Source organism: Tarenaya hassleriana, unplaced genomic scaffold, assembly GCF_000463585.1.
Source record: "Tarenaya hassleriana unplaced genomic scaffold, ASM46358v1 Cleome2, whole genome shotgun sequence".
NCBI classification, from domain to species: Eukaryota; Viridiplantae; Streptophyta; class Magnoliopsida; order Brassicales; family Cleomaceae; genus Tarenaya; species Tarenaya hassleriana.
Window position 1 is genome coordinate 5,748,371 of NW_010965372.1, and position 24,498 is coordinate 5,772,868.

A 24,498-nucleotide genomic window follows, 5' to 3' on the forward strand; every position below is an offset into this window, starting at 1 on the left:
TAGAATTTGTTAGAGGTTGTTGCACAGATTCTTTTGTATATATACGTGTAAAAGGATCAATGGAAAAATACAGAGAAAAGTTTTCTCAATCTCCCGTTTTCTGGGTCTTTTTCATCTCTCTGAAGAAACTTGCTCTCTGCAAGTTGTTATGGTATCAGAGCATTTTTTTACTTCTTCTGCTATTTTCCATCGTTGATTCCTTCCTTTTCCTTCTTTGATCATGGAAGCTGAGGCCTCTTCGCCCCTTCCTCCTCTTTCTGATGTTGCGAATCACCCTCCCTCTTCTCTTGATCCTTACTCGAATCCGCTCTACCTCCATGCTGCGGATTCTTCAAGCATTTCTTTGGTGCCGGAAAAACTCACTGGGGAAGACAACTATAATCTCTGGTCTCGGTCGATCGTCAAGGTACTTATTGGTAAAAACAAACTCGGTTTTCTCCATGGGTCTGTCCCCAAACCAGCCGATGATCACCCTGATCTCGGTGCTTGGGATCGTTGTAACGCCATCGTCGGAACATGGCTTACAAATTCCTTGTCCATTGACATAGCAACTCAAGTTATGTATCTTGATGATGCTGCTGTCATTTGGTCTACATTGGAAACGCTGTATAAACAGCGAAACGATTCTACTATTTTTCATCTGGAGCAGCAGATTGAACTTTTACAACAGGGTTCTATGAACCTTAGTACTTTCTTCAATAAACTCAGAGCTCTATGGGAAGAACTGAAAATGTATGAGCCGTACCCGATCTGTACTTGTGGCGGCTGTACTTGCCAGGCAAATAGGAAACTGATTAAGATTTGTGAAAAGAAGAAGGTGGTTAAATTTCTGATGAAGTTGAATGAAAGCTATCATCCTGCCAGACGACAAATACTGATGATTGACCCATTGCCTGATATGTCCCGAGCTTATAGCATGATTGCCCAAGAAGAGAAACACAGACAGGCCTTACCACCTGATTCAATGGTTTTTCAAACCTCTGCCCAACCCATTTCTCGGCCAAAATCTGTTAACCTCATTTCCTCTAAGCCTCGCCCTGTTTGCTCCCATTGTGGCTTAACTGGTCATACTATATCTCGATGCTATAAGCTCCATGGTTACCCGCCTGCTTCAAAACCTCCTCGCCCTTGGTCTTCCAGACCTCCTCTTTTACCAAAACCACGAGCTTCTTCCCAGACCCATCCTGTTAACATGGTCAACTCTGATCCTGACCATCTTGCTCCTATCCCTGATTCTCCGAAATCCTCTTTTACTATGGAGCAAGCTCAGGCTCTGTTTGGACAGTTGCAATCTCAGTTCAGGTCGCTTGGCACTACTCGCCCATATATATATATATATATATATATATATATATATATGTCTATTTAATTATTTATAACTAATAGGAGGAGTTTACATTGATGGCATTATCTCTTTTGCAGAGCTAGGAAGGAAGCTCCGGGGTCGAGTGCATGATGACTAATCCTCTTTGAAATATGAAAACGTATGCCATAAATAATGTATTGGAAAAGTGTGAAGTGTTCAATCTTCACACTCAAAATTCTCATTTTAAAATAAAAATCGAATAATTTTATATCAGTTTATATTTTAATAAAAAGCAAAATAATATATAATATTGTACAAGTGAATCCCATATACTTTATTAATAAAATTATGCATAAGATGGCCCCATCATATATAAGACTTGATTTATTTGCAGGGTATGTGATATATAAAAAGTTTTTGCCAGATTTTCAAATCATTTAAAAAAAATAAAAAAAAATAGAAAAAACGAAGACATTGTAAAAAAAATGTAAAGTCCGATTAAGAGAAAAAAAGGAATCCAGCTAAATTGCAAACACAAATCTAACAAAAATGCAGCTCCTAAATTGCAAAACATGTCCAACCAGAGGTGTAGCTCGTTAATTGCAAAACATATTGAACCAAATATATAGTATATTGCAAACGGCTAAAAGTGTGGGGGGTGAAGAAGAAGATTGGTGAGGAGAAAGAGAACGAGAGAAGTAAAAAGAGAGAGTAAATGTGTATTAAAATGCTTGAAAAGTTGTCTTGCCATGTATATGTATACGTACGTCTATAGACAGGACAGCATTTGCCATTTGGACAACACCATTTAGGAGTGACTTCTTTGTGAGTGCCTACTGCTGCCGTGTGACACCTGTGAAACAACAAACACAATATATATAATCAATCAGTTAAAAGCTAGCTACAAACAGCAGCATGGATGGAACTCTAGAGGATAAATGCAGAGCAATCTCAGAATCAAATGAATCACCAGTTAGGCTGGTGGGCACAATAGACTCAAGGCTAGCTCCAAACGAAAAAGGAGAGAGATCACATCACTAACCATCTTGGCAAAAGCCCAAATAAAGCTCCATCCGGAAGATCCTCCCGAGTTCAAAGAAGAAGACGGTAGCTGTGGTGAAGGGTCTAAAGTACAGGTTAACGAGGACACCAATACGATGTCGTTTCTGTCGCGGTATTTCCACCATGTTATCACCCCGAAAGCCTCCAATCATCGACAACGGGAGTCGTGGTAGAAGAATATGAATATGGGACGAAGGTGTTGGAGGGGTTTTCTAGAGGTCGTGTTGATGGAGGGGAATATTAATGTTTTTGCATATGAACGATTATGGATAAATTGTCTCATTGCCCATCCGTGATAAAGACATAAATAAACAGCATCGGAACTGATACGAGGCACAGTCAGTCATGATTGGATTTGGAGTTGGTCTTGTCGGGTTAATATACTGAAAAACACATACTGGTTGCCATTTACATTCGACGACATCATGGCACAAATGTATTCTACTATCACAACACAGCTATCCCCTAAGTAGCATTGTAGCTCCTCCGATTGTATCAACTGTTGTTCATTTCCATCTATTATCATGAATACCAACCATATAATGTTTTTTTTTAATAACAAAGAACTCTATCTACTACCCTTCGGACGCACTGACTAGGTAATCCTCCGGTTCGGGACCAGTCTTTGTATATGGACCTTATTGACCCATAAATTACGTCTCTCCCCGCCAAGTGGAGTCGAACACCCAACCTTGACTTGAAGTGTATTGTACCCTCAGATTGACCACTGGACTATCCCTTGGTGGGTAAAAGCATATAATGTTACCACAACAAAGCAGGTACAGGAAGGAACAACCCAGTCACAACTCACAAGCAATAAACTAAACCACCCAAAACAAAAGGGGAACCATAAGAACCCGTTCAAGAGTAACATACCAGCCATACAAACAAACCAATCAAATCAAATCGAAAGAACGGGAACTTATATGGATTGTAAGATATTCAGGCAGAGTAGGTACCTCTTTCATGCCCGCCCCCATAGACCAACTCCCCGTACCCAATCCATCCTTTTTGCTAGATCTAGGGTTTATGAGTTTCCAGAAGAAAAAAAAAACCCCAAGAATCGCTGTCCCTTTTCCAGTTTTCAGCCAACCAAACATCAAACACCTGCATAAAAAATTCAAAGACTTGGATATGTCAAACAGCCAATCAATCACATGTTAAAGCTATATGCCATACAGGCAGCTATGGCCAAAACCACAATAGCGAGTCGGTTCGGAAGAGGCCAAATTCAAGACCGTGAGCTCCATGAGAAAGAAAAGAGCAAGAGACAAAAGATTAGTCAGTGAAGTAATATTTCAAGTTCATATACATAACGCCCTTCTATGATTTCCGGGTAAGAAAGGGAGAGATCTTTTCAACTTTCACATCACCAAATATTCATTGCCAGAATAGAAAATGTTACAGGCACTTGAAGTGAAGAGAGTAATAAGTTTTCAAGCTCATGTACATTGAAAAGCGTCATTATAAGATGTCAAAAAAAAAAAACAAATGAAAGAATGCTTGTCTTACTCGGTCGATATCTATCCAGAGGAATGTCTTGTTGCTCACGTCTAATGCACAAGTACTCTGCTAGCAAGGCCATGACACCGAGTCCAGTTCCATTCACAACCCACCATGTTATAGAAGAAGGCCACCCCCCATACATGATGCATAAGAAGAGATGTATGATATAAAGTGTTGCAGAGAAATCTAAGCATTTTCGTGCCCGTTCGACCAGAAAAACCATGTAGACAGCCCTGCCACAAGCGTAATAACTAAATCACAAGCTACAACAAGCTCCTGAGAAGTGAAAGAAAAGAGCAAACATGAGATGAAGAAGAGTGGAGTTTTTGGTTCTAACCCTGCCAATGAACTGAGAAAGAATGAGGCAATGACACACCAACCCGTGACTGTTGACAAGGAGAGCGTAGCATAGTCGAAAAAGTAGACAAGACTAAGCCGAGGAACCCGAACGCCCAGAAAAACCATCACGAACACTCCAAGGGTGAGATAGTATGAGCATTGAAGACAGACAATCTGGGCAACTATAAGCCAAGGGTCCCATACCGCTGTCCCATAGAACATGACTGCAACCAAAGTTCAGCCCTCTTCCAATTCCCAAAACCTCAGATGGAAACCCTAATTGTTTGATCGTGGCGTATATGAACTCATCCGAATGCTGAGTTGGCATACACCGAATCCTAAAAATAAAATGAAATTGGAAAATTCAAAGCACTGAAACATGGAAAAAGAGAGATGCAACGAAGCAAGATTCAAAATCTTCTGAATCATCTGTGGTATTCTGAAGGTGTACAATTCTCATCCTGAATCCAAACACTTTTCAGGGAATTAAACAGAAAACGAGCCTCAAACCTCGGAGAGAAATTGGTAAATTCGCAAGTACGGGAACTAAATAACAGCGCTGGTAGTGCTCCAGATTCGAGGATCAAGCCGGATCCACCAAACCCGCGGGAATTTGGAGATGGACGAAAGCCAGATCGAGAAAACGTCGCCTGGAAACACGAAAACGTAAGATACGATTCAACCTCATCAATATCAAAACAAAAAACGTAGAGAGAGAGAGAGAGAGAGAGAGAGAGGGGCACCGGATGATGAAAGGGGCAATGCTGCTGCTAAGATAATTTTGCGAGGAATTAAATGGAATTCGGGAGATGATAAAAGGCAGGCGAGTTTTCACAGTAGTTAGGTTGGACTCCCAACTTTTACGACTCCAAGTGCAAGTCCATCTCTTCAGCTTTTACAAAACGAACCCATTTTAAAAAACAAATTACCAAAGGAACTCAATCAATCCTCAGGCGTTAATTAAAGGGAAAATCCCATTAAAAACACAGATTTTATTGTTGTATATATATATATATGAAATATAAGGTTTATTTAAATAAAAAAATATATAGTTAAAATTGTGACGAGATAAAAATACAGCTTTTTAATGGGATTTAGCCTTAATTAAATGCAGAAAATGTATTAAAAGGAAGACTGAAACAAGCCAACAAAAGCATTGAGGAAGCATATCCTCTCTTCCCAAAACGCTCACCCACCGCAGCAAGGAACAACAAATTAAAATGTCAATTTCATAGCATTAGCTATTCACCACGAAGATTAAGTATGGATCGTTCTTGCTGCTGGTAAGAGTGTGTAGCATCAGATCGCCCTGGATGTTGGATCGGCAAAAGTCGTGAAGCATCATCAGCTGTCTCAGGATCACTAAAGTGTGCCAAAAACAAAAATCACTCAAACAAGTTGGGAGGGAAAATAACGATAAGAGGATGAATTTCGAAAGAACTGAGAGATTCTTACAGACATGCTTGTTTAGGGCTCTCACAGTAAAGGCTGGTTCCTGGAATCCTCCAAGTCAGTCTTTTCTCTGTTCGATGCATTGTTCATACAGAGAACGATACTTCACCGGCACAAAGTCCTTGAATCTGTATAAATGCGTCAAAACATAATTATATGCAAATGGTATTTGCTCACAAAAACAAAAAAGGTCCATAGATTTACCTCATGAGAAGAGGGTATCTATCTGGCCCGGAGAACAATTGCACGACGGATTGCATCACATCCACTAGTTTTATCTCCTTGTTCTTCAGTGCTTGCATATATCCAATGAACTTCTTATACTCGGCTGTATCGAGTTTTTCTTGGGCCTAGAAGCATTAAAAGTTTCATTTCATCAGTTTTGGATGATGACAGACAGATACCAACAAAACAGATAGTTCAGTACCTCAAAGAGAATAGAGTGCAAGAAGCAAACCAACGTTAGGAAAGAAAGAAAAGTGCATCTTACTTGACTCAAATATGCAGATGCACTTGCTTCTTTTTCATCGCAAGTTCCAGTCTCATTTGCTTTCTGCAATGAGCATGACAGCTTTTCTTGATTCTTTCTGAAACTTTTATCTTCCAAATTGTCTGGAACCTTCCGCTTTCTTATAAGTCCCACTGTGTTGAAACAGCTGCTTGATGAAGAATTGCTGGCTCCAGAACTTCTCTTCTGACTATTGTCAGATTCTAGATCGATAACTTCGCTCGGCTTCTCAACCTCATCATATAATTCTGCTAATTTAGTCTTCTTTGAACAACAAGACAACATATCTTTTCTCTCAACAACCCGAGGTATCTTGTCAGTTCGCGGGAGGATGCTCAAGCCTTTCCATTTAATAGTATTTGGTATGTCATCCTGGGAGGGAAACGCACGATTTGCAGGGAGAAGTCCTTCCAGTCTGTTAAATCCAGTTCGTGCAGGACTTACTTCTTTTACATTAACATTACCTGCAAAAGGGCAACACCACATTGGCAACAAAAAAACTGAAGCATAGTAACTAGAAAGATAGTTGGAGTGGATTCCCGTTCTAGGCATGCGCAAAAGGGACTTTTCTTGTCATATGTACACATGTCAAGAGAAAAGAGGAGGAGGCATTGACCGGGAGCTAGTATACAAGGAGCTTCCTTGACTAACTCAGTTGATAAAAATGTTTGACCTGATGTTGAAACTATCAGTTTGTAAAATGCCTCTGAAATACATGAAGCGAGGAGATAGAAAGGAAAAGTTTCTAAACCAAACTGAATCAGTATGCAACCAGTATCCAAATGCTTTACATGTGTTTGGCCATCTGAGTAGGGTAAGGCAACCAGTATCCAAAGAACAGTTTGGGAAAAGGTAAGATAAACTCAGCGTTTGGGAAAACTTGACGGGCAACATAAGAAGTAAGAAAAGGAAATTTGCGAATAGGAAACTCGATTATAGAAATTATTTATGTTTAAAAAGACGATAGAAAGGGATACTTAGTGCATAATGTAATGTTCATCATAATCTTTGTTGCATGCATCCATATCCTGAACATAATTGAGGGTAAAGTTGAACTAAGATATAAGCAATTAAATGACAGCCTGACGACTAATGGCACCCCGTAGCTATATCCATGGAACGAGCAGAAGACTCTAAGCGAATATAGGCCTTGAATGGTAGGAGTTTTTAGAGTTTTTAGAATCCAAAAACAAAAAAAAACAACATTCAAGTTTTTACAAAATTACTTTTTCTAAAAACTTGGAAAGCCATATTAGTGAAAAAAATCAATGAAAAACCAAAAGCTACTTTTTTTGAGTTTTCAAATATTATAAAATCCAAAAGCCAAAAACTAAAAACTAAAAACCAAAATCCAAAAACTAAAACCAAAAACCCAAAATAAAAGCCATCTCCATTCAAAGCCCTAATATGCTAGAGCCCAATGCCTAAAAAGCAATCACTAAAATCAGCCACTAAAGTTATCTTTTAGCCAGAAGATGCATCACCTATACTGTTGTCTTGTTCCGAGACGAGCATTGCAGGAAAACTTGATCTTTCACTCCGGAAAAACTGAACAAGATCAGAAATGACCTCTCCATATCTAGAGTAGCACTGCAAAATAGGTCATGAACAGTCTTAGTATCTCCATTAACCAGAGGAGAGAGAACAGAAATGCATACCTTAACCATAGGGCGTATCCAATGTGATATCTGGGACTGCCGGGAGGGATGCTCAAACCTGTTAATGATGGCCGCAGGTTTAAGAAATGTATGTGATAAGAACACCAAAGTAATTCTTACGTATTGATATCAAAACCCAACACAAGATAACGGTTTGATTATTGAGAGTATCCTTCTCTCCCCAAAAACCCAGACATTTACCAAAAGCCAAAACATGAAAATCCCCTCACATATCTGTAGTTTATATATTCTAACCCTAGTCCAAAATGATGAGCTGGCATCAAAATAACCGACTAGAGAAACACCACAATATTGACCAGATTCAATGAATCTCATATCACATGCGTGGCATGTTGTTAACGAACCCGGCCTCTATCAGTATGACAAAGCAGAAAGTACTGATATTTTAACAACCCCTTTCTTGTCCATATGGAGAACACTGTACTAAAGATTATTAAGAAAGAGAATGTAGCTGGCATATATCTTAACATACAGTAAGAAGTATAAGCAGACACATCAATCATCAAACACAATGTCAAATCATAAAAAGTTTTACAAGGCCGTGATCTGCATACATCTATATTTAAAAGATTTCATTTGCACGGTTTTCTTTGAATATTTCAGAAGTTACAAAGGGAAGCCTATGTTAATATGAGTGTCACGCTAGCTATTTCTGCACTAGAAAAACATACACGCAGAAAACACAGGAAAGAAAAAACTCCAGAAGATTAAATAAAAGAGAACCTGGCATCACAAAAGATGATTGCTCCATAATCATGGCGATGGCGGATTACACGTCCAATTGCCTGATTCACAGCCCGTGCGGCTTCTTGACTGTACCACAAGTCTCCAGATAGAGGACTTGATTTTGGAGCCTACCAAGTATCAGAGATAGTCAGAAGCTTGACGTGAAAAGTGTAGAATACACTCTTGGGCTCACCTTGCCATCTACCCTCTGTGACTGCAACTGTTGATCCAAAAACTCGCGTTTCAGTTTGACCTGTTATATAGTGTGAGACGTTAATGATGGAACCAAACTAGATACACAGGTTACAAACAAAAAGAAAAATATGGAGGACGGGAAGAAAAGGTTAAAAGAAGATAGCCATTGTGAGATGCCAGAAAGGATCGGCTAATTTGATTAAAAAAAGGAACTATGCAAATATTGGCAGAAAAAACAATGCATGTCTAAATAAGAACCAAAGCAGAGCAAAGAGAGAAAGAAGCGCCATATAAAAAGGGTAAGAACCACTGGTAGACACATGCCAACTTAATTACATTGCAGATAAGTTTGAATGATTTGCACACGCCAGAAAGGGGTTGACACCATGAGAAGTAAAAAAACCTTAGGATCAATAATCCTGGCGTATGGCAAACCAGTAATCACAACTGCTCTGCCAGCATGGTCAGTAAAATCCAGTCCTTCGCTGACCTGACAACACAAACTAGATAAGCCATAGCTGAGAAACTCTTACTGTAACAACCTGTTCTCTTTTAGGTCAAGCCCGAGTCGGCATTATCGATATTAACTTTTCTTTATTAATTTTGAAGCATCTTTTATCACATAAAAAGAAAGTCCCGTATAGTTGGAAGAAAACACACCTTCCCCCGACAAACAGCAAAAAATATTGCACCAGATGTTGAAGTATCTCGCAATTTTGCCACAAAATCCTGCCATCACATGTAAGATGTGAGAAAGAAAGGTAGTTTTTTTTTATATGGGAAAACAGAAGAATGTAGGCTTTCGTCATCCACCTGCATTGCCGATGGAAAGAGAGAAGAATCTTTAGGTTCAATAACAGGTTTTTTGCGTATGCATATTCTTTCCCATATCGTCATTGCATTTCCATGACTCTGGAAGGCCAAGCTGCAGTTGTCAAGCTAAAGTTTACGAAAATCTGCACCTTCAATGAGAACTTACTAAAGCCATACCGTATCTTTCCAACATGCAATGCACTTGTCCATGAGGTAGTAAGAAGGAAAAAACACCAGCAGTCCATCAGGCACAATTCGAGCAAAGTTAACTGCAAGCAATATACACCATTTAATCAACTGGCAAAGATCAGAAAATGGCTTCCATCTCTGAGGGGCTGTCCAGATTCCAGATCATCGGCACAAAACTCAAGAGTAAAATATTAGGTTATCAAAGCGACAGCAGACCACATACCAATAGCATTCCCAAGTTCTTGTTTATATTCTAGAGAATCACGATTCTGGTAGTTAGAATTAAGAACACACCCTGACGGGCCAGTACGTACGACTCCAGCCCATAACTGATTTGAGGATATGACATGGGGGTTTTCCAACCGAACAGGAAAGTCCCTGAATTTGGCAACAATAGATGTTTTCCATTAAAAGGTTGAGAGCAAAAAGTAAAGTGTGTAGCTTAAGGATAACTGACACGAAAATGACTCACAGTTTCAGTTCTTGAGCCAACGAATCCATGGGAGATAAGGTGCCCGATGTCAAAATAATAGACCCAACACCTTTGTTAGCCATCTCCTGCATGGCAATTCCGGGATTGAAACACCACCAGCTAAAAGTTCTTGAAACCTTGCCTGCAATAGAAAAAAATGATATCACGGTTTCACAGTGGAACCAGATTAGTAGATGATTATCATGCTAAAAAATATAATTCCCGTGGTCCTTCATCTAGTGTCACCACCACATGTAAAAAATAACTAATATAAAATCATTTACAAGAAAATAGGAGAAAATGATATTAGGCAGATACAAACTTTAAGGATAAATCAAACAGACAAGTCCAGTAATAAGAAAACAATGCTTCTATTAATGAATGTTATTGAAAGTGCTATAACTTTCTCTGTTCAAGGCTATGGACAAAAGGATTCCGGTTCACCTTTCACCATATCAGTGGCATTTGGTTCGAGTTCCTGTACATGAACCTAAAATAAAATAGAAAAAAATCTTAAGACTGTAACTGGAAGATGCATAGCAAAACAGTTCCAAAAGTATGGGAAAAACTGCAAAAGGAGGAAGCAAAAGAGAGAGAACAACCTTTCCAATTCAGTTAGCTGTCGCATTTGTATTGGAATATAAAAAACAAAATCAATTGGAAGCTTACACGGTAAAAATCTGCATGGTCACCCCCATCCGCTCTAAAGATCAGTTTAAGAATCTCAGCAAAGGTTTCTAGCCTGCTTCCAGCATTGGATTTTGCCTTTCGCTGTTTCTCCTCCTCAAGGAGCACCACAGCCTCCTCAAGGGTAGCAATGAGTTTAGGAGCAGTTTTGTGAGTGATATTAAGGCCTTCAAGCATTTCATATATGTAGGGGCCTGGCTTGGTAAATCCCTCATCCCGTTTCTTAATTGGCAACTTAGAGATCAGTTCCTGCAGCTTCAGGAAAATCCCTGAAAAAGAGCCATACACAATAAATAAGGAATAAAGAGTCATCCTTTTCAAAGATGACAGATCAATGTACTTGGAATTAGGAATCAAACCTTTAAGTATAGCAAAATTCTCAGGCTTCACAGAGACGTCATTGTATGAATCCCTTCTTGCTGCAGCAAGTTCCACACACTCCTGTGCTTCAGAAATGCACGCAGATAAATGCGCGGATGGAAAATCAAAAGAGGCTGCATCTGCGCATAAACTTTCCTGCATATATTTTTTAGATAAAATTGAGACTTTAGTCAAGTCAAGAGCAGTATAAAAGTTCCAAGATAGGTTCACCAAGGCAAAATCAAAAGGACCGTAAAACAAAGAAATTAACAATGGAAACAATCATACAAAAATCATAAAGATCAGCGAAATGAGTTGAACATCAAACATCTTTCTCCTTACTAGATTGTGAGCTTCATCAAAGATCAAGATACTATTGTTCCAGTTAATCTTCAAATACTTCCTATATCCATGGTCAATCAAGTAGTTGTAAGGTGCGAATAAAATGTCCACATCCTTCTGAAGCTCTCTTGTAACATAATACGGGCATCTGCAAGAAATTAATATGACGTAAATGGGACCGTCTTCATCTAAGAGAGGAACGTGAGACAACACCTCCATGATAAGAAATAAAAATGGTATTCATCAACGTCTAGCCAAAATGAAAACCCAAAATAAAAGAACTTACGGCCCAGATTCTTTTCCAATATTGATCAAATCCTCTATGTCAATTGGTTCTTCGCCAAGATGAGAATTATGCTTCAAATAATCTACGACATAAGATGGAAAACACGAGAGAGTTCCATAAACATAGGTTTCATCTGTAAGGGGAGGAATACAGCACAAAGCATCAAATTTCAGAGGTGAGTCATGCTACACAACCAGCATGCTTGTCCAAAGCAAAGAAAGTACCTGGAACACGGTTGAAATGTTCACACTGGCGGTTCCCGCGTTTTCTGCAAAGGTACTGACAAGCATTTGCCAGTGCCTTTCCCCGGAGTGATCTCACTTCCTCATTAACACACATTTGCTCCCGTGAACCTAAGACCACCATTTTGGGCCTGAGGTTGTGCGGATTAGAACAGAACAATAACAGTGCAATGGTACTGACGACACTAATGGAATGTATTGTCACCTGTAGCTGCTTCGTCTTAACTCTTTGATCACTTGACGAAGCTGACTGTGAGTACGTGACGTGTATACGATAGCAGGGAGGCCTCCTCCTCCTCCAGATTGTGACATTTGCTCATCTGCGTCACTCCAATCGTTCTTCTTCCGATTCTTAACTGTTGAGAAACTCCCCAGACTCTTTCTCCAGGCTAAGGTGGCACACAGAAGACACAAAGTTTTACCAGTTCCAGTAGGACTCTCTAAAAGCGCATGGCATTTCTGCCATATTGTTTAATCATATAAACAAATTATCAGAGAGGACGAGAAAACAGGATCCAATTGATACCAAGTATAAATATTCAAATCGCCCAAACGAGGATTCTACATCCTTTCACTTCTTCAAGCTAAAATGATTGGAGAAACAAAGCTGAGATACTGGGCGATAAGAACCGAATCAACACAAACTACAGTTTCTACGGATAAGCGAAGAACCCTAAGCCCTCTTTCTGGGTCCTAAGAGAGAAGAATCAAAGGAGCAAAAGAAGAAATCCATGGAAAACGATCCCATCAAACATCAAACCAGTTCAAGATACAGTTAACGATAGCAGTAGCAAGAAGGAAAAGAGGGGGAGGAACCCACATTTTGAAGAGACTGGATAACTTTCTCCATGTAAAGGATCTGACAATCGTAAGCCTCAAAGGGGAAATCAACATCGATTCCTCTGATCTTGTAGGTGGGCATTTTTGCCAGCTCTAATCCAAAGTCGGACTCCGGCAAAAGGAGTTGCCCGGAGCTGGCTTAGGAGAGAAGCCGGGTACACGAAGGCGAAGGCGCCGCTGTTCGGATTTTCCCGCCTTTTAGGTTGAGGGTCTTCCTCAAAAGCCCACTCAAAAGCCCACATTTATTATGAAAAGCTCTGTATTCAAATTAATATTGATGGATAAAACCCAACATCACATTTAAATCCATATATTTTTTTTAAACATCCAAGCAGCCTATGGGCCTAACGACAGAAAGTACTATGGGCCAGGCCCATTATTCTTTTTATGATTATGAAAAAAGAGCTCTCATCCTGTAGATTAGATCTTTCTAGAAGCAAAGCATATTATTCAGCTTTATATCTATCTATACGTATTGAGTAAACATGCAATTTTTTAACAAATAAATTATTTGGAAAAGTCGTGTGGAAAGTTCAAAATTGAACGCGAAAATAATAATAATTATAAATAAAAAGAAAAAAATAAAGGGGGAGAAAATTCGAGACAAATCGTCTCCTTGTTAAAAACCCTTCTTTCAACAGCCTCCGGTGCTTCATTTTTTTTTTCTCGCGACGTCGAGAACACTCACACATTTCCGCAGAAGCTTCCAGAACCCAATTGTCCTTCCTTACCCAGGTACAATACTAACCCTTCGTATTTTTTAATCTCGTCGAATAATCCTAGATCTGAAACACTTCCGTTTCGTAGATTCATCTTCGCTTCGTGATTTTGAGGTATGATCTGATGATCTGAATAATCTGAATGCTTTAATGGCTGTTAGGTTCCTGTATATTTGCTTTATTCTCGTGCCTCTTTTGGATTTGTCGCTGAATTCGTGGTTTTAACATTTGTACGTCGTAGATTTGGCTTTACCTGGAAAGTTCACAGTTTTTTCTTTTTCTCTTTCCCGATTGTGTCTGCTTCTCGGTGATTTGAGTGTGCTTTCGAATTTTGACTGCAAACAGAATTGGTTCTGGGTTCGGGCATATTTAGTTCCAGGTCGACATTGGTGAGTAATTAGTCTGCTCAATGTGTCTAGCTCCTAGAGATAATAGATTCTCTCCCTGTTATGATTCAAATCTTTTTTCTTCATTCCGTGTTGACTGTAAATCAGTTTTATCTCTCAAAACTTGTATGATTCATGATAATGCAATGGCTTTTCAACAATGCAGTTCTCGGGTATCAGAGTATTTGTCAATATTCCTCTTGTTTTTTTAAACTTAATGAATTAGTTATGGTTGATTTCACATGCTCAGAATATTTTCTTCATTATTGTTTCATGGCGACTACTTTCAGATATTTAGGGGCCCAAGCTATTGACGGAAATATCAAAGCCAAAATGAGTGTTGTTGGGTTTGATTTTGGGAACGAGAATTGCATTGTTGCTGTTGCTAGGCAGAGAGGGATTGATGTTGTACTCAATGACGAGTCGAAGCGTGAGACGCCGGCTGTCGTATGCTTTGGTGATAAACAGCGGTTCATTGGAACTGCCGGGGCTGCTTCAACCATGATGAACCCTAAAAGTTCAGTATCCCAAATCAAACGCTTAATTGGTCGCCAATTCTCTGACCCCGAGCTGCAAAGGGATTTAAAGTCTCTACCTTTTACTGTCACTGAAGGTCCTGATGGGTATCCTTTAATCCACGCTCGGTATTTGGGAGAGATGAGAACTTTCACCCCAACTCAGGTCATGGGAATGGTGTTGTCAAATTTGAAAAGCATCGCTGAGAATAACTTGAATGCAGCAGTGGTGGATTGCTGTATTGGGATTCCTGTTTATTTCACTGATCTCCAGAGAAGGGCTGTTCTGGATGCGGCCACAATTGCAGGCTTGCATCCATTGCGCTTGATGCACGAGACGACAGCAACTGCTTTGGCTTATGGTATTTATAAGACAGATTTGCCAGAGAATGACCAGTTGAATGTTGCGTTCATCGACATTGGGCATGCTGGCATGCAAGTCTGCATTGCAGGCTTCAAGAAGGGGCAACTCAAAGTTTTGTCTCATGCTTTTGATCGCTCGTTGGGTGGAAGAGACTTTGATGAAGTTCTTTTTCACCATTTTGCTGCTAAGTTCAAGGAGGAGTACAAGATTGATGTTTTCCAGAATGCCAGGGCTTGTCTCAGGCTACGAGCTGCCTGTGAGAAATTAAAAAAAGTTCTTAGCGCAAATCCCGAGGCACCTTTGAATATTGAATGCTTGATGGATGAGAAAGACGTCAGAGGTTTCATAAAGAGAGACGAGTTTGAACAGATCAGCATCCCGATCCTTGAGCGTGTTAAGAGGCCTCTAGAGACTGCCCTTGCCGATGCTGGCTTCACTGTTGAGAATGTACACATGGTTGAGGTTGTTGGTTCTGGCTCACGTGTTCCTGCTATAATCAAAATCCTAACCGAGTTCTTTGGTAAGGAGCCTAGGCGCACAATGAATGCAAGTGAGTGTGTTGCAAGGGGCTGTGCCTTGCAGTGCGCAATTCTCAGTCCAACGTTCAAAGTTCGAGAGTTCCAGGTAAGGGAAATATATACGTGCATGAGGAGGGCAATTGTCTTGTGTCCACTAAATCCAAAAGCTAGTGCTTTCCAGGTTATCTAATAAGTTCTTTTATGTTGTTTTTGCCCTAAGGTTCATGAGAGCTTCCCTTTTTCAATCGCGTTATCGTGGAAAGGATCAACTTCTGATGCTGAGAATGGAGGAGCTGAGAACCAGCAGAGCACTGTTGTTTTCCCCAAGGGAAATCCCATTCCCAGTGTCAAGGCTCTGACATTTTACCGAACTGGCACGTTCACTGTTGATGTGCAGTACACCGATCCTAGTGACTTGCAGGTGCCGCCGCAGATCAGCACATACACGGTATGAAGCTGAGTGTATATCTTATTGGTATTACAGCTGTATTTTTTTAGCCTTTATTTTCATTTTCGTGGTTGATTTCCCTTTTGTAGATCGGTCCCTTCCAATCATCCAAAGGTGAGAGAGCAAAGCTTAAAGTGAAAGCTAGACTGAACCTCCACGGAATTGTCTCGATTGAATCTGCAACTGTGAGTTCTTTCATTTTTGTGCAGTATTATGATCACCCAAGTGACAATTTTGTACTTCTCCTAATGAATTATTGGAAGACCTGTTGTTTCTACAAATTAACTGTATCATTCAGTTCTGGGTCTTTTCTTTTTTGTTGTCGGCTGGGTGCTGGAGCTTCCTTTGTTGTATGTTATATTTCTTTTCTCATTGCAGCTTCTGGAAGAGGAAGAAGTTGAAGTTCCTGTCACAAAAGAACATGTGGAAGCTACTAAGATGGACACTGATAATGCTCCTGCAGAGGCTGCTCCTGCTTCTAGTGACTCTGACGTTAACATGCAGGATGCTAAGGGAACTGGTGATGCACCCGGTGCTGAAAATGGTGTTCCAGAGTCTACTGATAAGCCCGTGCAAATGGAAACTGATTCGAAGGTTAGTCTTTGAATGGACAGCAGGCGCTTGTAGTTATTCATTCACTTGTGATCTCCGGGGGTCTTGAATGAAGAAGCTCTTTATGAGTTATAGTGAGGACATAATAAAGACACCTGCGGATGTATACCCCTGGATTTGGCCAGAAGCTCTGGTGGGTACAGTCGGGAGCCTATTTTATTATAGTGTGCTAAAATTTTGGGCCTCTGTCATCATGTGCAGGTCAAGGCCCCGAAGAAGAAGGTGAAGAAAACAAATGTCCCTGTGTCAGAAATGGTATATGGTGCTATGCAGTCAGCGGATGTGCAGAAGGCTGTTGAGAAAGAATTTGAGATGGCTTTGCAAGACAGAGTTATGGAGGAGACAAAAGACCGAAAGAATGCAGTTGAAGCTTATGTTTACGACATGCGTAACAAAGTGAGGACCAACCCGTCTCCGTTGATTATTTGTTATTACCAGATAGATGCTTGGATTGAACTTACACAATCTTTGTTATTCAGCTTAGTGACAAATACCAGGAATACATCACCGAAACAGATCGGGAAGCCTTCTTGGCCAAGCTGCAGGAAGTGGAAGATTGGTTGTATGAAGACGGTGAAGATGAGACAAAAGGTGTTTATGTTGCGAAGCTGGAGGAGCTCAAGAAGGTACGAGTGCTAATTTTGCTAAGTCTTAGTGAATCGATCGAATAATAAAATATTGGGTGGCTATTGCGTACGCTTTTCCAGGTTGGTGACCCAGTGGAAGAGAGATACAAGGAGTCAATGGAGAGAGGGTCTGTAATAGATCAGCTAGTCTATTGCATTAAGAGCTACAGAGAGGCGGGTATGTCTAATGATCCTAAGTTCGACCACATTGACTTGGCTGAAAAGCAAAAGGTAAACTAATTTGCTCCTCATCCTTACAGAGACAGACAGCTCGAATTGCTTGTATGTTGTGTTTGTTGATGATATACATGTTGTGCACTTAAGGTACTGAACGAGTGTGTGGAATCGGAAGCGTGGCTAAGGGGTAAGAAAGAGCAGCAATTGACGCTTCCAAAGCATGCAACCCCGGTTCTATTGTCAGCTGATGTTAGAAAGAAGGCTGAGGCATTGGACAGGTGACTCATTGAATCTTCTTGTTTGCTTATTACTATAATACTTTGTTTTCTCAATCTTTGGGTGATGAGGGAGAGAGTTGTGTGTGTGTAAATACAACAGGTTCTGCAGGCCGATAATGACGAAACCAAAGCCTGCTAAAGCAACCACCCCACCACCCACACAGCAGCAGGAGGGAGACGCAGCTGCGGAGTCAACAGAAGGGAACAGTAGTCAGGAGGATGCATCAATGGAGACTGACAACTCTCCTGCTTCCTAATTATCAGGAAGAAGACCCGTCTTTGTTGTTGTTGGCTGGGCCTTTTCTTCTTCGAGATGTTGAAAGGGACTTGTGTTGGTTGGTGGTGTTGTATCGATTTTGATTTAAATTAGTCCTTTGCTTTCATTACTCTCCTGCGGCATTTCTATATTTTTCTCCACCCACTTTCCTTTGTTTTTTTTTTCTTTTATTAAACTTTAAAAAAAAAAGTTGCTCTGCTTAAGGTCTTGTTCTTAATTGATTAAATTGTACCAGCCGAGGTTCCTTACTCTTTCTCCTTTTCATGTTTGGGAGTTGTCAGTACCCTCGTTCCAGAGAACAACACCCCCAATGCAATGCGGTCTTTGGGGGGTTCGTTTGCAATGAGATAGAGACAATGTCCTACATCATGAAGCACTTCGTATCTCCCAAAGCTCAACATCTTGTCCTCGTTCGTAACCCTTCACGTACTGCGGTATCTCTGTGATGTCAATGCGCTTCCCCACCAACTTCGCCTCTTTCGTCTCTGTCTCCATGCATGCATGCATACAATCACTATCGTTGCTACTCACACAAATGGATAGAGGAAAGCAGGGTTCCTGTGTCTTACCTTCCTCTTGACCTTCTCTCACATTTCTTCTGAAGCATGCGTATCCATTTGCCACAACTTCCATCTCATCCATGCTGAAGTTGTATCTCTTCTCCAATGCCAAATATAGCACCTAAAGGACCATCAAACTCCCATTCACCCTTATATCACTCACAACCTAATATTCATATGGCTTTTCCCACTCTTACCTTTTTTGAACCCATCGACATCAATCTCTCTATCTTGCTGAACAGTGCTACCGTTAGATCATCCTTGTATATTACATCTGCAGCGTATACAAAAGTAGCGCTTTTTACTTGTTCCAGGTCCAGGGAGCTCCAAGAATACCTGCGCCATTACCCCATGCCACTTACGCTCAAGCATTTGTTTCCAAAACTTCAGTTTATCTTTCACAATTTTTTTGCCATTTTTTTCAGTAGAATCCAAATGGAACTGAGTGAAAACTTTTTACCATGTTTGACCTTTCGTATAAACTTTCATTACATCACCGTGTTCAAACAAACTACCTTTTTGGATCTTTGCAATCGCTAAGGCTGTTTTGAAGAGGCCACTGACCCATCCAGTCGAGTTCACGGACATTGACCACAGCTAGGGGATTCAACAGAGGGGAATTGATTTTAACGTTCTGAGCACAGTTGTCAAGTATTTCGTCTCCATAATCTGTTGTACAAGAACCAAAGAAAAATCATCATTTCATGAAAAGTACAAACAGGTCCCTGATCAAGCTCCTTTGCACAGACACTGGCATACCGGTGAGGAAAACAACCTTGGCAACACGTGCAAGCAAAATTCCCACCAACCCTGAAAGAGAAGAAGGCAAACCAGATGAAACCAATCTCAAACACTGCGCATCAGTTGTGCCAACCAATCATGCCTCAAGTGGCTAATCACTAGACGAAGAATGAAAATCTCCTACTTATCGAGAGAGCGAACACCTCAAGATGAGATTCAGTATATACTATGTAAGGACTCACAGTTCACCATCTATCACCTTCCATTTGCCTCAAAAGGAGTTAGTGTCTCAGATAATAACCTGTTCCACAGCCAATCTCCAAAGAGACAGTGCCATCAAAGTCAGATGATGTGCACATCTTATGTAACACGAAATCGGACAGTACTAGTTCTGCTTTCCACACCTGAAAATGTTGCAATGGCAGACCAGAACTCAAAAACTAACTTGAAGAAAGGGGAAAACAAAAGAATGAGAGTTTCAATAAGAACGAACACAGAGTCCCCTACACATCCACAAGATACATATGCATCATGAATGCAAGGGAAAGGGGACGGGCTGAGACTGACCTGCAAACCAACATCACGTAGAGTTGATGTGATAGAATGCTGAATAGTGAGAGTGAAAGAGTGAGCGAATCGGCCTGTTTGTTTTGCAAACACTAAACCGGTAAAGGCTCACTACTTTGCAGCATAGATAAGCCGAATTTTTTGAAAAGAAAGAAGGAAAAATTCTTTAAGAAAGCTGTGTACTTACTTCTGCGTCTAGGAAGAACAAGATCACCATCTTCATCCAAAGCAATGGATTGATCATTAGAGGGACTTGACTCACATATGAAAAGTTTGTGAAATCTGCTGGATTCAGCTTCTGTAATCAACGAAAGAGTTGACAAGTCATCGATCAATCAAACCCCACAACAGTAAGGAAAATTTGCTTGAAACGAAAATCAAGATGAACCCGATCACGCAAAACCGGATGATATACAATAGAGAGAAGCAATTCAACATGTATCAAGATTTAACACACATTAAAATAGAAGAATCAAGAAGCTGCTCATCTAACAATATAGAAACAGTTCGATACAAGGGACATTAATAAATCAGATGTCAGAAAGCAACACGAAAACATCATCGATGTTCTGACATCATATGCCAAGTTTGGCTCTCAGAAAAAATACTCTAAAAAACAATCAATCTCAAGCGGGAAAACGGATTCATCGAAGAGAAGAGATGGAATAGGAACCAAGTGGAGGAGAGATGACAAAGCGGGAAAGATGGGGACCATGGGAGTCGGGAGGGCAACCGAGATGAACCTCGCTCATCACTTCAAACTCTTCCTCATCCTCCATATTCTCCAACTCTCACCGAGGGATTCTGCCGGTCGCCGGAAAATGAGACTCGAGAGGGGAACTCCGAGCTCATAAACGGAGCCCAAATGTCTATTAAAGGCTCAGATACCCAATTGTGGGCCCAACTAAGCGATGCTCGGTCCACCCAAACTTCTCGTTTTTTTTTCTTTTTCACGTAGTATTTATTTTTTATAAGAAAAATTCCAAAAAAACACTTCAATTTTAAAATTGTGAAAAAAAATATTCTAATCTTTTTATTTTATCAAAATAAATATTAAATTTGATAAAACATACAGTTAATTCTTTTACGATTATCAAAATAAATAAAACGAATATAAAAAAATATAATCACCTCAAATTATTTAGTTTAATTTTTTTTATAATGACATAAAATTCATATATTTTTTTGAATCAATAAAAAAAATTAATATTTTATTGATAATCGCAGCACTTAGAAAAATTTAATATTTTTTTAGATTTTTTTAAAAAATTTATTGTAAATATTTATTTGATAAAATAAAGAATTTAATATTTTTTTTAAAATTGAAAAATATTTTTTTTTGGATTTTCCAATATTTTATATCTGAAGCTGACGCGTTTCGTTCGTGTGTAAAGGCAGGAACTTGGCGGAAAAAGAGATGTTAGAATGTCGGAGGACATACAAAGGTTTCTAATCAGTAATCGGCAATCAAATCTATCAGGTAAGGTGAAATTGAATTACATAAAATCAGAAAGAAAAAAAGACGAATCACTTTGGACGGAGAGCATCGACCCGAGCCGCCACTTCATCAAAATCAGGCAGGTCGTTGGAGGCAGCAGGCTGCCATGAAATAGTCCGACGGCTGAGCCTTCGGCTGCTCACTCCACCTTTATCCATGGAATCCGATCGGAGGCTCTGACTTGAAGAAGCCGGCGGAGGCTTGAGAGGGTACAACGAAGCTTCATCAGGTGTCGCTTTGGGGAACCTACTTCTCACTGATCTCGGCTTTGGTTTCTCTCCCACCCTTGACTCTGTTTCAGACAGAACACAACGGACATCACTCTCTCTGTCTTCTTTCTTGGTCTGTCTGGTTTTTTTCTTTCTTACCTGTGTTGTTCTCGGGGGTTGGACTCAGGTGAGGCGCGGGGGTGAATCTGTCTTTGCTTTCTCCATCAGAACTCTCCCTTGTCTCCGTGCCGTTTGGTTTGGCCTTTTCCTCCTCTGGGTTATGTCCCTCAGCTTCTTCTGAAGACACGTGGTTCCCTTGAGCCTGCAAACACGACTTTGGATGAGAGGTAATGCTTCAGGCCCGTCCTATTACGTGGCGGTGATGCAACAGTTTGTACGCTTACACTTGGATGTTGTGGGGGAGGTGGAGTGTACAATCTCTGTTCCAAAGACTTGGAGTCCCACTCGACTGAGTACTCTCGAGCAATTTCATGCATCAGCTGCAGCTTCATCTGCTTTGATGGAGGCTCCACTTTGAATTTATCAACGAGCTGCAGGTTCCATTCCGAGTCAGCGCAGAGAGGGAGGCGCCCAATTATACAAAAACATCGGGATGGACATATACCTCTTGACTCACAAAGTGTTCGAGAGAAGTGCCGTAACGGTCGGCAAAGAGATGTCTGACATCACGCAGTTCAGGCACTTCAGAGACCCTAGCGGCCGCGTAAATAAGAGAGGAAACGGCCTCCCGGCACTCCTCAGGGCACCCGCTGTTGCATCAAACACACGCAATAAATGGTTTTGGTGTGGCTTGGTTCTGTGTAACAATGTTTAAGAGCAAGTACGTGGTTTTGTGGAGGAGGGAGACATTGCTTCCCACGCAGCTGCAGAACTGCTCCAGTAGCTCATAGCAACGCAGTCTCTTTTCCTCCTCCAGAAGCCCTTCTACCTGCAAATCCCACGGCATGATCACGTGACCCACATCCAAGCCTCCAAGGAAGAAACCAAGAACATAGATCTACCCTTCCGTATGCATTGTGATCGAGGCGGTTCTTGAGGAGATCGGCGATGTCCTTCTTCAGATACTTACAAACCGCATTCTTCTTCCTCTTCACGCCCTCCACCCGCGTCTTCGTCGCCTTCACCACCGACTTGCTGCGCCCACATATTTAGAATGAGGATCGAAACTTTAAACGTTCACCTGTCGATCCACAAGACGATTTAAGATGTAAATAATTTTTTTTACCATTTCGTGTAGAATTTGGGTTTAAACAACCCATCAAACATTTTCTTTCCCCTCTCCGGAAAGATGGAGAAGAAGCGGTCTGGGATTAGGTGAGAGTTCAAGAAACGAAATTGCCAAGAAAACAATGGAACCTCCCCCCCTCCGGATTTAGCATTCTGTTTTCGCCTCTGTGTATATCTCTCTCTAGGCTGAGAGAGGTGGATCTTGTAAACGTGCAAATTAGCGCGCGCTTTGGCAGCTGTAATTTTACTATTACAGGGTGGAGCTTCCATAAAAGAAGGGTGTTGACCAAGGGTATTTTCGGAATTGCATATACTATAAAAGTGTAAGTATTTTGTAGGCTTTTTATTGGGCCTGTGCCCATTGATGTGCAACACAACCATTACCAATATGTGGAGGCTGTTTGGACACACACTGGGCCACTGATATTCCACTTCGTGATAATTGGGTCAAGGCCTGTTGGAGACAAAACCAACCGGATGGACATTGAGCTCTTAATGGGCCTGAATACATGCGAAACCCTAAAAGAAACCCTTTGCACTATAAACACGTACCACCTCCGAGCCGCAGAGTCAAAATTCCCGTCTTACGTCGGCAAGGGTCTCTCCTGTATTTGGTTCAATGGTGAGTCTGTCAAGTCTTCGTCGTCCTTGGATGTTTCTGGTTCTAAGGAATGGTGAAAATGGCAGGGAAAGGGAACGGGGAGTTTCGGTAAGAGGAGGAACAAGACCCACACGCTCTGTGTGAGGTGTGGCCGCCGCAGCTTCCACATCCAGAAAAGTCGCTGCTCTGCCTGTGCCTTTCCCGCCGCTCGCAAGAGGACGTGTACGTTCTCCTCCTTGTGTCTTTAGCCCATGAAATAGGATGCCTAGTTAGATGTGAATCTGCTTTTATTCCACCACACTCTGTGAGATTTCCAAGCAAGATGTCGTTTTGATTTAGGGTTTAAAAAATGAGTTGGTGTATTGGCTTCTGGTGAAAGTTGCAATTTTTTCCAGCCCTCTTCGATTTGCATTCAGTTGTCAGTTTTTTTTTAAAAAATTTAGCTTCGCTTGTGATTTCAATTTTTGTGTTAAAGTGATCCAGTTTAGTTTTGTACGATTTGCTTGCATGTTACTGAGTTGACAAAATCTTCACGCAGATCGAGTTGTGTAATATTATATCTATGATAGGAGTATAATTTCGGCATGTGTGATGTTGAGTACAGATAACTGGAGCGTCAAGGCCATTCGCAGAAAGACCACAGGAACTGGTAGAATGAGATACCTCCGTAATGTGCCTCGGCGGTTCAAGAGTGGCTTTAGAGAAGGTATGAGCATCTGATTTTCACGGTTACTAAGTGTCGTATCTATCTGTGGAGGGAGAGTGGCTTTAGAGAAGGTATGAGCATCTGATTTTCATTGTTATCAGGCACCCAAGCAACTCCAAGGAACAAAGCTGCGGCTTCTTCTGCTTAGGCGATCAACGAGTCTACTGCTATCCTTAGGTCTTGGCAGGGATAGACAGGGCCTATAATTCCGCAAAACAATTTGAGATTTGTTTCCCGGTTGTCGAATGTTGGACAAGGATGGATGTTGTTACTTGGCAGTCTGTCTTGTGCTTTGATATGATGCCATGTTCTTGTTGTGGCCCGAAATGATTCGCTACTTGAATATGCTTCGGGTCACATGGTGGCCATTTATAGAGCATGGAATCTAAGTAACAAAAGCCGATTCGTTTGTCAGATATGTCCGAAGCTATTGAATAAATATTA

General features: G+C 40.8%; 7 protein-coding genes across 18 annotated transcripts; 3 read left to right on the top strand and 4 right to left on the bottom strand.

The window, feature by feature from the left end:
- Positions 1–220: 220 nt before the first annotated feature.
- LOC104813314 lies at positions 221–1,456 on the top strand. The gene is made up of 2 exons (XM_010540880.1): positions 221–1,302; positions 1,423–1,456. Exons 1-2 carry the CDS (start codon positions 221–223, stop codon positions 1,454–1,456), a joined length of 1,116 nt encoding a protein of 371 aa, XP_010539182.1.
- Positions 1,457–2,714: 1,258 nt separating this feature from the next.
- On the bottom strand, positions 2,715–4,451 carry LOC104812518 (protein SYS1 homolog). 3 transcript variants are annotated; one of them, XR_771599.1, is made up of 4 exons: positions 4,212–4,451; positions 3,881–4,107; positions 3,328–3,475; positions 2,715–3,106 (listed from the first exon to the last, which is right to left on the bottom strand). XR_771599.1 is itself a non-coding variant. In XM_010539712.1 (3 exons), the coding sequence occupies exons 1-3, from the start codon at positions 4,433–4,435 to the stop codon at positions 3,468–3,470; spliced, it is 459 nt and encodes a 152-aa protein (XP_010538014.1). In that variant the 5' UTR covers positions 4,436–4,451; the 3' UTR covers positions 2,718–3,467. The 3 variants fall into 3 exon arrangements, 1 of the variants encoding a protein (XP_010538014.1); XR_771598.1 differs by having other exon boundaries at positions 2,718–3,189; XM_010539712.1 differs by having other exon boundaries at positions 2,718–3,475.
- Positions 4,452–5,317: 866 nt separating this feature from the next.
- LOC104812517 (regulator of telomere elongation helicase 1) lies at positions 5,318–13,183 on the bottom strand. 2 transcript variants are annotated; one of them, XM_010539711.2, is made up of 22 exons: positions 12,985–13,182; positions 12,370–12,623; positions 12,147–12,295; positions 11,923–12,004; positions 11,637–11,784; positions 11,294–11,450; positions 10,917–11,203; positions 10,692–10,737; positions 10,248–10,389; positions 9,999–10,153; positions 9,764–9,855; positions 9,587–9,685; positions 9,434–9,502; positions 9,177–9,263; positions 8,772–8,831; positions 8,576–8,706; positions 7,832–7,889; positions 7,658–7,763; positions 6,156–6,637; positions 5,870–6,015; positions 5,669–5,793; positions 5,318–5,575 (listed from the first exon to the last, which is right to left on the bottom strand). In XM_010539711.2, the coding sequence occupies exons 1-21, from the start codon at positions 13,084–13,086 to the stop codon at positions 5,724–5,726; spliced, it is 2,922 nt and encodes a 973-aa protein (XP_010538013.1). In that variant the 5' UTR covers positions 13,087–13,182; the 3' UTR covers positions 5,318–5,575; positions 5,669–5,723. The 2 variants fall into 2 exon arrangements, with proteins under 2 accessions (XP_010538013.1, XP_010538012.1); XM_010539710.2 differs by having other exon boundaries at positions 5,483–5,575; positions 5,673–5,793; positions 12,985–13,183.
- Positions 13,184–13,617: 434 nt separating this feature from the next.
- LOC104812519 (heat shock 70 kDa protein 14) lies at positions 13,618–18,036 on the top strand. Of its 2 annotated transcripts, none has more exons than XM_010539713.2 (10): positions 13,618–13,739; positions 14,400–15,612; positions 15,727–15,954; positions 16,044–16,139; positions 16,333–16,548; positions 16,768–16,962; positions 17,046–17,192; positions 17,274–17,423; positions 17,517–17,647; positions 17,748–18,036. In XM_010539713.2, the coding sequence occupies exons 2-10, from the start codon at positions 14,443–14,445 to the stop codon at positions 17,902–17,904; spliced, it is 2,490 nt and encodes an 829-aa protein (XP_010538015.1). In that variant the 5' UTR covers positions 13,618–13,739; positions 14,400–14,442; the 3' UTR covers positions 17,905–18,036. The 2 variants fall into 2 exon arrangements, with proteins under 2 accessions (XP_010538015.1, XP_010538016.1); XM_010539714.2 differs by lacking the exon at positions 13,618–13,739 and adding an exon at positions 13,778–13,837.
- Positions 18,037–18,118: 82 nt separating this feature from the next.
- Positions 18,119–20,648, bottom strand: LOC104812520 (methyltransferase-like protein 22). 7 transcript variants are annotated; one of them, XM_010539720.2, is made up of 9 exons: positions 20,466–20,648; positions 19,980–20,090; positions 19,733–19,866; positions 19,527–19,629; positions 19,244–19,294; positions 19,000–19,153; positions 18,682–18,820; positions 18,494–18,605; positions 18,119–18,413 (listed from the first exon to the last, which is right to left on the bottom strand). In XM_010539720.2, the coding sequence occupies exons 1-9, from the start codon at positions 20,569–20,571 to the stop codon at positions 18,373–18,375; spliced, it is 951 nt and encodes a 316-aa protein (XP_010538022.1). In that variant the 5' UTR covers positions 20,572–20,648; the 3' UTR covers positions 18,119–18,372. The 7 variants fall into 7 exon arrangements, with proteins under 7 accessions (XP_010538022.1, XP_010538018.1, XP_010538023.1 ...); XM_010539716.2 differs by having other exon boundaries at positions 18,119–18,409; positions 20,505–20,646; XM_010539721.2 differs by having other exon boundaries at positions 18,119–18,409; positions 19,793–19,866; positions 20,505–20,645.
- Positions 20,649–21,194: 546 nt separating this feature from the next.
- Positions 21,195–22,986, bottom strand: LOC104812521. Of its 2 annotated transcripts, none has more exons than XM_010539723.2 (7): positions 22,746–22,986; positions 22,522–22,654; positions 22,345–22,448; positions 22,125–22,269; positions 21,904–22,050; positions 21,659–21,833; positions 21,195–21,582 (listed from the first exon to the last, which is right to left on the bottom strand). In XM_010539723.2, exons 1-7 carry the CDS (start codon positions 22,784–22,786, stop codon positions 21,320–21,322), a joined length of 1,008 nt encoding a protein of 335 aa, XP_010538025.1. In that variant the 5' UTR covers positions 22,787–22,986; the 3' UTR covers positions 21,195–21,319. The 2 variants fall into 2 exon arrangements, with proteins under 2 accessions (XP_010538025.1, XP_010538026.1); XM_010539724.2 differs by having other exon boundaries at positions 21,659–21,821; positions 22,746–22,982.
- A 279-nt stretch (positions 22,987–23,265) lies between these two features.
- Positions 23,266–24,470, top strand: LOC104812522 (60S ribosomal protein L37-1). Its single transcript, XM_010539725.1, has 4 exons — positions 23,266–23,369; positions 23,435–23,570; positions 23,953–24,054; positions 24,156–24,470. The coding sequence occupies exons 1-4, from the start codon at positions 23,367–23,369 to the stop codon at positions 24,200–24,202; spliced, it is 288 nt and encodes a 95-aa protein (XP_010538027.1). The 5' UTR covers positions 23,266–23,366; the 3' UTR covers positions 24,203–24,470.
- Positions 24,471–24,498: the final 28 nt, after the last annotated feature.